Here is a 12688-nt window from a genome sequence, read left to right on the forward strand (position 1 = left end):
ACAAGCTTCAGTAACCGACTCGATCAACTGGAAGAAAGAGTATCAGCGATTGAGGATCAAATGAATGAAATGAAGCGAGAAGAGAAACCAAAAAAAAGTTTACACCAAACCCAAATCGAAACCAAAATCAGAGTATCTTGAAATTCAAGCCAGGTCAAAACCAAAACCAAAGTATCAAGCAATCCAACTCAAGTCAAAAACAAAAACCATAGTGCCAGTACAGGTACACCGTGGGTGATCAGGCCACGCTTCCACTCAAATGGAGTAGGCACATTCCCAAGACAAATCCTGTCAAGCAATTCAAACCAAGTCAAAACCAAAACCAAAGTGCCAATAAAGGCACGCCATGGGTGATCAGGCCATGCTTCCACTCAAATGGAGTGGGCAAGTTTCAAAGACTACTCTTACCAAGTTTTAGATGTCTGAACTCCAAGTGCCCACTCCTTTCTGGTGTTCAACCACTGCGCTGATCCTCCACAGGGGCCTGCCACACACTGCTCTGGCGAAGCGTCCCACTGGGGCAAATGCCTACCCAGGAGCGCTCTCAGGATCTGCGTCACTCAGGCTGGTCGGAGTCCCCCACAGGGATGTTCCACAGGGCAGGCTTAAGCCGCCTAAGGAGCTGCCTTGACCATCCACCAATCGCCTTGCTTCCCAGTCAGGGAACCAAGAAAATATAGCAGGACAAGCGGCAGACAAAAATCCTCAGACATCAAGTTAAAGAAGGAAGGGGTTTATTCAGCCAGGGGCATCGGCAAGACTCCTGTCTCAAGAGCCGAGCTCCCCGAGTGAGCAATTCCTGTCCCTTTTAAGGGCTCACAGCTCTAAGGGGGTGCATGTGAGAGGGTCGTGATTGATTGAACAAGCAGGGGGTACGTGACTGGGGGCTGCATGCACCGGTAATTAGATCGGAACAAAACAGGATAGGGATTTTCACAGTGCTTTCTATACAATGTCTGTAATCTATAGATAACACAACCGATTAGGTCAGGGGTCAATCTTTACCAGGTCCAGGGTATGGTGCCGGGCTGTCTGCCTGTGGATTTCATTTCTGCCTTTTAGTTTTTACTTCTTCTTTCTTTGGAGGCAGAAATTAGGCATAAGACGATATGAGGGGTGGTCTCCTCCGTTAGCGCAATCTCAGTTCACCGCAACCTCCGCCTCCAGCGTTCAAGTGATTCTCCTGCCTCAGCCTCCCAAAGTGCTGGGATTAAAGGCATGAGCCACTGCGCCCGGCTGAAGTTGGACATCTTTTCATGTGCTTGTTAGTCATTTCTATATCTCCTCTGGAGAATTGTTTATTCGTATCTTCTGTCCATTTTTTAATTGAGTTGTCTGTTTGTTGGGCTGTATAAGTTCTTTATACATTCTGATAGTAGTAGACCTTTCATTGATACATGATTTGCAAATATTTTCTTCCATTCAAGAAAGTCTTCCTTCTTGATAATGTCCTTTGAAACACAAAAGTTTTTAACTTTGAAAAAGTCCAGGTTATCTAAAGAATGTGTTTTCTGAACTTGTTCTTAAAGTCTCAGCTTAAATGTTACTTCAGGGAGACATTCCCTGACTCACAGAATAGGTTCAACCCTCCAGGCAGTACAACTGCACAGCACCCTATACCCCCACCTCTTTTGGAGAGCTCATTGTACTTATGATTACTTACAAGTATAGACTATAAGCTTCAGAAAGTCAAAGACCTTCTCTTATTCACCAAGCCCTTGCATAATACCTTGCACAAAGGACAATAAATATCTGTTGAATTTAATTGCATGGAATACAAAATGTGATGGGACAAAAAATTTCAGCCATAAATAACACTTATGTAACAATCTTCAGAAACTTTCTATGTATGTTTTTAAATGTCAAAGAGTAAAAGTTTCATAAAATCTGTCAAAAAGAGAAATTCCCTTTAAACTTATCAAATCAAAAGGGGCTTTGCAAAAAAGAAAAACTTACCTAAGAGAAATCTGAAGAACCAAAGTATCCAGTCATGTCTCAGACCAGTGTTTCTCCACCTGAACTACACAAAAGTCAACTGGGAACCTTTAAAAATACTAATTTAACTGGACCAGGGGTAGAGCCCAAATGACAGGTAGCATTTAAAATCTCTTCAGGTGACTGTAATGTTATGTTCGAGTTAAGAAACACAGTCTAAGACAAAGAGCTCAAGAAAATGTATCAAGCAAGTCTCATAACTGTAAAGACCACTACAATAAACAACAGGAAATTTAAAACAAATGTAAAGAAAATTTGACAAATATTAATTTGGTGCCAATAGGATTTCAGTAGTATGAGAGGCCCTTATAATTGATCAGTAAAACAGAACATAAGGTGTACAGAATAAAAAATCAATTAGTAAATTATACAATATATTTGAAAACCACCAGGAACCTCTAGAGTTTTACACTACCAAAATATTATCCTTTATTCAAAGTCATTCATAGAGAGTCTATTATATGCCAAACTAGGCAAAGGAAACTAACACCATTAAGAGGGTATTTTCCACGAATAATGCTGAGAGACGGCTTAAGACAAATAGAAAACAAAATGATTGAATTCCTGTTCCATCCTTCACTGAAATTCATTCTAGGTGGACTGAAAACATATGGAATGCAAAACTGTGGTGCTTTAAGAAGACAGTACAGGAGAACACATTTATGATTTCAGGTTAGAGAAGGAGTTCTTAAACAAGACACAAAAGCAATAACCACCAAAAGGAAAAGGCTTGTTATTTTTATCTATATTGAAATTACAAATTTTTATTCACCATGACTCCATTAAGAAAGTAAAATGTTGGCCAGGCGCAGTGGCTCACACCTGTAATCCTGGCACTTTGGGAGGCTGAGGCGGGCGGATCATGAGGTCAGGAGATGGAGACCATCCTGGCTAACACAGTGAAACCCTATCTCTACTAAAAAATACAAAAAATTAGTTAGGCGTGGTGGCGGGCGCCTATAGTCCCAGCTACTCAGGAGGCTGAGGCAGGGGAATGGTGTGAACCTAGGAGGCGGAGCTTGCAGTGGGCCAAGATTGCGCCACTGCACTCCAGCCTGGGTGACAGAGTGAGACTCCATCTCAAAAAACAAAAAACAAAAAAAAAAAGAAAAATGTTACAAACTGGGAGATAATATTTGTAACCATATAAATGGTAATAAATAAAAGGTATTTACATATTTTTTTAAGAATGGAATTCTTAATATAGTCAGTCCTCTATATCTATGGGTTCTGCAGGTGTGGATTCAACCAACTACAGTTCAAAAATATTTAAAAAAAAAAAATGGGTTGGCTGCATCTGTATGGAACATGTAGATCCTATCATTATTCCCTAAATACAGTGCAACAACTATTTACATAGCATTTACATTGTATTAGGTATTATAAGTAATCTAGAGATTAAAGTACACAGGAGGATGTACATAGATTATATGCAAATATTACCTTTTTCTTTTTAAATCAGGGACTTAAGCATCTATGGATTTTGGTATGGGTGGAAGGACCCTGGAACCAATCCTCCTCAGATATTGAGAAACAACTACATATGAAAATCTGCAGGATAATTTAAGTTTCTGAATGATATTGTCTTCTCCCAAAGAGGAATTACATTTGCTTCTGGCAAACATACAGCTTAAGTGTCCTGGCAATTGGTTCTTAACTAATCGTAATTCATCCTATCAGGGGATAGAGATTATTTGAAACTGGTCTTCAATCTTTGTGAAAGTCAGTCTATTTCCAGGTCACTATTATTGCTAAAGGGGATTCTTTCAGAGTCCCAACCAAAAGCCCTGAATATCTACTTATGAACTCCCATTTATTATTTATTTATTTATTTATTTTAGATGGAGTCTCTGTCACCCAGGCTGGAGTGCAGTAGTGCTCACTGCAACCTCTGCCTCCAAGGTTCAATCAATTCTCCTGCCTCAGCCTCCTGAGTAGCCGGGACTATAGATGCCCGCCACCACACCCGACTACTTTTTGTATTCTTAGTAGGTGTGAGGTTTCACCATGTTGGCCAGACTAGTCTTGAACTACTGACCTCAGGAGATCTGTCCACCTCAGCCTCCCAAAGTGCTGGGATTACAGGTGTGAGTCACCACGCCTGGCCATGAACTCCAATTTTTATACTCCCCAATTACAGGGTTTGTCAAAAACTCTACTCAAATTCTATTTGCCAGCCACTGCATTAGGAATTAGAGGATCTCTTTAGGGGAAAGGTAGTTCCAAGAGATTGGGCTCATGTAACTGAGCTTTCCTCTTTGCTGAGATCTTGATTTTGCAATTTCTCACTGCCCTGGTAGCTTTCAGTGATTTCAAATAGTTACACTTTTTGTTTAGCTCTTTTAGTTATTTTTGGCAAAGGGTTGGTTCAAAGCAACTTGGTCTATAAACACCTTCATGATTTTTTAAAGAACATGTTTCCTAGTTCTGTTCCATAAAAAGGCTTAGAAGCAGGGACACTCAAGTAGCAAGAAGCATCATGTGCACTCAAATTTCGGTTTCTAAATAGCATTCCTGCTAAAAGAAACCACTGCATCTTGGAGAAATGGCCGATTTCAGGTCTCAGGATCTCTTTGGGGGTGGGGGGCTTTTTCAGCCTGCCACAATGGATATGTTATCCTCTGTTTTTTTAATTTAAAATAGTAAAGATTTTCTTTTACATATTTAAGAGCGAAATTAAGGGACTGGAAAAATATAACAAGCAAATCCTTAAAAAAAAAAAAACAGAAATACATAAAATCAATTTAAAATAGGAAAATACTGACTCCAGAAAACATTTTTAAGACAATTTCAGACTAGATAATGCATTTAAATGGAACAAATTCAATAGGCAAATAGTGAAAAGTAAGTTTCCTTCCCATTTTTGACCCTCAGCTACCTAGCTCCTCTCCTGGAGGCAATGTAGGATTTTGTATATCTTTCAAGACAATCTAAAATATACATAAAACTAGAAATCAGCCAAAAGCAACAAATACAAGTGACCTTAGATCAAAATCTGCCTATCCCTGTCACTGTCAGCTGAGTATATATCAGCTTAATCATGCTATATTTCAAATGTCCAAGTGTTTTCTCTCACCATTGTAGGAGATCGGTCACGGTGGTGAGAAAAATTGCAAAAAGATACAAACCTTCATGGAAGGTCGGGAGGTTTTACAAAAGCTTCAGAAAAGGATTTGGCTGAAGGCAGCCAGATTCTCTTATCTGGTGCCTGAAAGCTTAGTTTAGATAACAAGGGGATGTAAAGAAACTGATCTAGATAAGTTAGTTTACTTAGAGCTGGGAAGCTGGCCTTTAATCATCTGCCAGCAGAACTGCTCTCTCCAGGAAGGTGGGGGTGTTAATTACTCACAAGTGTGTTGGCTCAAAGCCTTTGTCATTAAATCTATAGTGAAACGCCTGCAGGGCCGGCTTGTCAGGGCCGCGGTTACTACAACACCCTCCTCAGGGTCTGTGAGCAGCCTGGTCCCCTAGGCTCTTTCACTGGATACCTGTGTCTGAGTGCATTCTTTCATCCGTTGTTTGGCCAGGATACGCCGGTGGGACACGGCACATCCTGGCCATGTCGGACATCCTTACTTCTGTCCATGAAACAAGCACCTGACGAGCACTTTACTCTTCCTGAGGAAGTTCAATATTATGTCAGCCCAGTGGATGATAGAGAATAATAAGTCCTTGCTCTTAAGAAGTTTATAATTTTGCTGAGGACACAAAGCAGAAGAGAAAAATATTCTTTCAGGATTTCCCTGTGTCTATCTTCTCTCATCTCTTAAATGCTGTCCAAAACTAAGCTCTGGCTCCTTCTCCACTATCACCATTCCCATAAAACTTGCTCCTTTCCTGAATTATCTCCATTTCAGCTCATGGCACTGCCATTCAGGGGGATGAACAGGTTTGACTGGGGTAGGGTTAAACAGAAAACCTAAGAATCATCTTTGTACTCATCCCACATGCAGTAGGTCAGCAAATTCTGACTATCTATGCTAAATATTTCTAAAACTCATCCTATCCTCTCCATTCCCATTGCCATTCTAAGGCTCACATCATCTATCACCTGGGCCACTAACCGGCCTCCCTACCTAAATCTCTTACTTCTAGTTCTTGCCCTAACCCACTGTTCTGAATGCTCCCTATCTTTAGTAGGCATGACACACAGACCTTTATTAATCTGCCCTCTAACTACCTCTCTAATGTTACATCTTACCACTACCGTCGCTCCTCTTGCATTCCACTCAGAACAGCATTTCATCCTCCAACCATTCTGAATGTTTTCCCTAGTTCCTCTAACATACGTTCCACAATTCTAAACCCTGCATATTCAGTTCACTTTACTAGGGATGCCTCCCCTTTCCTGATCCTATACCTACCTGTCCACCTGGTGAATGCCACTTGCGACAAGACCCAGAGACCCACCCTGAGCAGCTTCCCTTCCCCGTTCTGAATAATCACTCCCTCCACTATGGCATCAAAGACTTTGTACATGCTTAAATTATTGCTCCTATCTCCCTATAGTGTTTATTTACATGTCAGTCTCCTCCAGTAAACTACATTCTTTTAAGTCATTATATAGTGTCTTATTTTTGTAAACCTTATTCCAATCCAATGCACACCAAAATCTCTTGATATTTGTTGTACGAACTAAGTGAATGAAGCTCTATCTTTTTCTCCATCTCCCCTTCTCATTTTCTTCCCTTTTCTGATAGAATCCCACAACCACGAGTCACGACCCAGTCTAAGAACATAAGTTAGTCACATGATTTAAGAATTCGGATGCCAAGGAAGGGGGCACTCTACCCCAAGACTAAATTAGTGAGGTCCCTAAGACACAACAATTTTCCCAGCAGAACCTCAAGTGTAAGAGAAGAATCTCTTTCCAGCAGAATTCCACGCCCTCCTGATTCCCACCCCAAGATTGTCACAGGTTTCTAAATGGATTTTAAGGCATCCTCATCCTCAGCAGGCCCAGTCTGTCTGATCTTTACTTGCATCCTTTAAAACAAAATAGGTTTCACCACTAAGATGTCTCCATCAAAGTTTGTGCAGGGGCAAAGACTTTAGTCGGTAGAGACTCCTAATATAGTTCATGTTTCCCTAGAGAGTTCCTTGAAATATTGCTCATCTTGGGACTACCTGACCTTAAACCCTACTAAACTTCATTCTGATACTCACTCGTCATTTAACAAATATTTACTTAGCACCCACTGTATGCTGCATGTTATATCAGAGCTCTGGAGAAACCACCTATAATGTATCTTACTTGCCCGAATTGACCTGTCACCATGGCCTAAATGGTACCATGTGTGACAATCATATGGTGTGATATGACTACACCTAGCCTCTGCTTATACTGTGCCAGGACCCAGACCCACATGTCTGCATCTTTCAGCCCCCAACGGAAGGAGCTGTCTTATAAGTTTATCCCAACTCAAAAATGCCCAGCTGAGACTACAGCATTTAGTCAATTCCCTCTCTCTCTAACACCTCTTCTGTTTCTGCCAACTTTTTCTTATCTTTAAAAAGTTTCCTTCACTTGGCCTCTTAAGTATTTTCTTTCTCCCTAAAAGAAAAAAAAAAAAAAGCCAAACTAACATTACTTGGCTTCTTATTCATATACAGCTCTCAATACTTTATCAGTGCATCAGCAGTTCTACAGAGAAAAAAGTATTTCCCATCTGTGATGGTTAATTTTAGGTATCTCCTCAGCTGGGTTGAGGGATACCCAGATAGCTGGTAAAGCACTATTTCTGAATATGTCTATGAGGGTGTTTCTGGAAGACACTGGCATTCCCATCAGTGAACTAAAGATCAGCCCCCACCCAATGTGAGTGGGCACCATCCAATCAGTTGAGGGTCTGGATATAAAAAAAAGGCAGAAGGCAGATTCTTGCTCTCTTTTGAATCTGGGATAGCCTTCTTCTGCTCTTGGACATCAGAACCATAGGTTCTCTACTCTCTGGACTCTGGGACCTCCATCAGTGCTACCCCAACTCACTACGTTCTCCAGCCTTCAACCCCGGACTGAGCTACACCACTGGCTTCTCTGGGTGTGAAGCATATCACAGTACTTCTCAGCCTTCAAAATCCCCAGTCAATTTCCACATTAAATTCCCTCTCAACTACCTATCTATCTATCCATCCTGTTGGTTCTACTTCTCTGGAAAACCCTGATTAATACACCATCCCTGCTTTACTGGCACTTTCTTGAATTACAGACTCATGCTAAGTAACCACGGCTGGTGACAAAACGCTTTCTTTGGTCACAAGTCACAAATGTGAGAGAAAGCCTAGCAGCACTTGGTAGAAGCTGACCCTAAAGCGGATGGACATTCTTCTAACAAACTAAAACATAACATCAAAACTGAAGGGGTACCTTGAAGAACTGAGGAGGAACTTGAAGAAAATCTTGGGCTGGATATCTCCAGCACCAGATAAAGTGGATCATCTAACACTAAAAATCCTACTAAATAATCAAGAACCCATTCAGGAAGGGGATGGAACACACGACAGTGAAAGGTCAACTGTTTCTAACCATCTCAGCCTGGAGATAATCACTCCAACTACTGAACTCCTATACCTGTGTATGTCGTACTGTATTAGTCAGTTCTTACACTGCTATAAAGAAATACCTAAGACTGGGTAATTCATAAAAAGAAAAGAGGGCCAGGCGTGGTGGCTTACACCTGTAATCCCAGCACTCGGGAGGCCAAGGCAGGTGGATCACGAGGTCAGGAGATCAAGACCATCCTGGCTAGCACGGTGAAATCCTGTCTCTACTAAAAACACAAAAAATTAGCCAGGTGTGGTGGCACACACCTGTAGTCCCAGTTACTCAGGAGGCTGAGGCAGGAGAATTGGTTGAACCTGGGAGACAGAGGTTGCAGTGAGCCAAGATTGCACCACTGCACTGCCTAGGCGACAGAGCGAGACTCCACCTCGAAAACAAACAAAAAAATAATGCGGCACTATTCACAATAGCAAAGACTTGCAACCAACCCAAATATCCATCAGTGATAGACTGGATTAAGAAAATATGGCACCATGGAATATGATGCAGTCATAAAAAAGGATGAGTTCATGTCCTTTGCAGGGGCACGGATGAAGCTGGAAACCATCATTCTCAGCAAACTATCACAAGATCAGAACACCAAACACAACATGTTCTCACTCATAAGTGGGAGTTGAACAATGAGAACACATGGACACAGGGAGGAGATCATGACACACCGGGGCCTGTTGGGGGTGGGAGGCCAGGGGAGCGATAACATTAGCAGAAATACCTAATGTAGGTGATGGGTTGATGGGTGCAGCAAACTACCATGGCACGTGTATACATGTAACAAAACTGCATGTTCTGCACATGTAACCCAGAACCTAAAGTAAAATTAAAAAAAAAAAAAAAAGAAAGAAAAGAGGTTTAACTGGCTCACGGTTCTGCAGGCTGTACAGGAAGCACAGCAGCTTCTGCTTTTGGGGAGGCCTCAGGAAGCTTCCAATCATGGGGGAAGACAAAGAAATAGGCATCTTACATGGCAGGAGCAAGAGAAAATGAGGGGGAAGGTGCCACACTCTTTTAAACAACCAGATATCATGAGAACTCACTATCTCAAGGACAGTACCAGGGTGATAGTGCTAAACCACTCATGAGAAATCCGCTCCCATGATCCAATCACCTCATACACAGGTCCCACCTCCAACACTGGGGATGACAATTTGACATGAGATTTGGTGGGGAAACAGATCCAAACCGTATCAGGTGCCCTATCCAAACTTGTTCTTAAAATGCTTATCTTACTTGCTAGAAATTAAGTTCTTTGGCTTCTTATTTCACCTTTACAATCCCTCTTTGGGATGCAGCATAAATGGCATGGTAGTTCTAAGTACAGGCCTTAGAATACATAACCTCTGGTGCCGTAATTCACAAATTATATGACCTTGGGCACATTACCTAAATACTGTATGCCTCGGTTGCCACCTGTAAAGTGGAGATAATAATAGTTCCTAATTCACAACACTGCAGAATGCTTAACACAACGCCTGGTTCAATATGTTAGGTAAAGGTGGTGGTAGTTAGGGCTAATCTTAATTCACTCTACAATCTTGCTACTCAAGTGCAGACCAGCAGCATCAACATCACCTGGGAGCTTATTAGAAATCTTAGGCTTTATCCAAGCGCTACTGAATCAGATTTTTGAATTCTGACAAGATCCCTAATGATTAGTGTGCATATTAATGCTTGAGAAGCACTGCTCTACAATACCCAGACTTGTCCATAATGGGGAAAAAAAAAACCTAAAATGTTTATTCAATAAATGATCTTACCTGTTCGGCTCTGGCAAGCATAGTTTTATAAACCAATCTCATGCATCAACCCTGCCATTTTCCAGTGTCAATCAGCTTTCTCAGGTAGATGACCCTACTGAAGAATGTACTAACATCATGTTCTTAGGAACTGTATTTATCATTTAAAAGCAATCTAAGTGTATAATATACTATAGTAGTATAGTAATACATATACTAGAGACTAGTTTAAACAGTAAAGCAACCATTTCCCCATGATCTTTTTGTTTCTCCATAATCTTAACTCAATTTACGAATGGCAATGCCAAGGTCAAACACTGAAGGCAATAAATAATCTCTCCCTACCACACTTCTACAATAACAAGAATCTTAGAATATACAGATGTCACAAAATGTGCATCTATATAATGTTCTACAGTTTCCAAAGTGATGTTACACTGTTATTTCATTTAAGCGCCACGATTTCTATTTTACCAAGGAGCAAAACTGAGTAAGTTTCCTGATGAAAATGAGTGTCTACTGTTCCAGGGCCTTTGATTAACAACAACAAATAATTTACATTAACGCACATTACGTGCCAGGAATTGCAAGATGCATAAGATTGGTTTTTAAAATGTGCCTGCTAGAGCTGAACAGGTAAGATTATTTATTAAAGGATTTCAGAATTTTTTTTCCATTATGGAAAAGCCTAAGTGTTGTAGAGCAGTGCTTCTGAAAGCACTGATGTGCACACCCATCTTAGGGAGCCTGTCAGAATTCAAAATCTGACTCAGTGGGTCTGGAGTGGGGTCCGAGATTTAACAAGCTCCCAGGTGATGTTGATGCTGCTGGTTGGCACTTGAGTAGCAAGGCTGTGCAGTATTTAAAGAATTAGCCCTAACTACCAATATGAAAACTTTACATCCCTGAATCTTCAATTACTCTGAGATAACACTACTATTATTCTGGCTTGACAGACGAGAAGACTAAGGCACTGAGAAGTGAACTTTCCAGAGATCACAGAGCTGAGATGTGGAAAGGCAGGATTCAAACTTAGGTTGACTGACTGCAGGGAATTTTCAACCGCTTGCCTCCCAATATTACCTCAATTAATAGGTAATGAGAATTCGAAGCTGGGTCCAGAGCCATCTTCTGTAACATTCTTCTGGCTCGGGTCCCTGCCCTGCTATAATATGTAACTAGGGTCAACACAAGGTTGTAGGGCTGGGGAAAGAGGAAACAGTCTCCTTTTCAACACAGCGGGGAGGACCCAGAACAAGCGGCAGGTGCCAGGCTCCTCCGGAAGAGGCGACCCGGCCAGCTCCAAACAACGCTCCGGGTAGGGGAAGGTTCTCCGGGTGATCAGCAGACGGGCGTGAGGGGTGGGGCCTACGCTGGGAAAAGGTTCCGGGCGGGTCGTACCAACGCGCGCAGGGGGAAGGGGTTTCCGAGGCCAGGACGGCCTACGCGTTCAGTGGCGAGGTGAAGAAACTCTTCATCCACCCCTCGGCTACCTGGTCGAGAGGTGGCACCAGGAGCTCTCGCTCCCCAAAGCCAACTCCTAAAGACTCTTCCTCCGGGTCCCCCGTCGAGTGGGAGGCCCCGGAAATGGGGGCCGGTCGGTATCGGGCAGGCGGTGGGGAGAAGAGTGTCTTGTCAATTACTAACTCCAGTTTGCCCCACACAGATCCACCCGCTTATCTGCCGCCGCCGTAGCCCTTACCAGTTCTTTGGGAGGCTTCTCTTGGGTTTTTCCAAACAGCCCCATGACGAACTGAACCCGTCTTGCCCCTTCCGGCTTTCCGTTCCCCGCGCCCAGGCAGGTCACGGGCAGCCGCCTGGGCGGGGCCCGCGGAGAGGGAGGTAGTCCCGACGCCCAGAGTAGGGAGCGGCAGCAGTAGAGGATGGTGCGCATGCGCTGTACGCATGCGCAGAATTGAGTGCGTGGGAGACTAGTCAACAAGGCTGACGTCATTGCGCATGTTCTGGGCGTGTCTGTGTAGGGGAGACCACGGATTCGGTGTTTTTCGTGGGGTGTAGAAATGATTGCTCTGAAAGATACGAATGTGTTGACTATAACTGCTTCTGATACTTCACCTAAACCTAGATGTTGCACCAGAAGTCTGCATCTCCACGCAGACGTGTACACTTACCATTACTTTCCCGACAGCTTCGTCTTTGTGTCCAGTAGGCGACTCACAGGTGACAAACCAAAAATAGCCTCTTTTTCCTCCCGCCAACCCACTCCTCCTGTCTGCTTGCACCACCATCACCTGGTCACTAAACCCTAGGCGTCCCCCTCTTTCCCCTCTTACTAACTCCCAACCATTCTAACTTCAGTATGTCTGAACTTCAGCCCTCTCCTTTCCATCCCAACTGCGGTAGTTTTTGTTCAGGCATCGCCCTTTACAGCGTGGGC

At 42.7% G+C, this 12688-nt stretch overlaps 1 protein-coding gene across 3 annotated transcripts in view; it reads right to left on the reverse strand.

The window, feature by feature from the left end:
* CHMP3 (charged multivesicular body protein 3) overlaps positions 1 to 12188 on the reverse strand; it is a 58285-nt gene extending 46097 nt beyond the window's left edge. Inside the window, exon 1 of one of the 3 annotated variants that reach the window (XM_011964297.1) lies at positions 11993 to 12188. Coding sequence is in view for 1 of the 3 variants with exons in the window: in XM_011964272.1 (XP_011819662.1) it covers positions 11993 to 12037 (45 nt within the window). In the remaining 2 variants the exon portion in view is untranslated. Of the gene's footprint in view, positions 1 to 11783; positions 11850 to 11992 lie in introns of those variants that run through there. The other 2 variants (XM_011964272.1, XM_011964288.1) reach the window with 2 other exon arrangements.
* Between the last annotated feature and the right edge of the window lie 500 nt (positions 12189 to 12688).

Source organism: Colobus angolensis, unplaced genomic scaffold (genome assembly GCF_000951035.1).
Source record: "Colobus angolensis palliatus isolate OR3802 unplaced genomic scaffold, Cang.pa_1.0 Scaffold118, whole genome shotgun sequence".
Lineage (NCBI taxonomy): Eukaryota > Metazoa > Chordata > Mammalia > Primates > Cercopithecidae > Colobus > Colobus angolensis.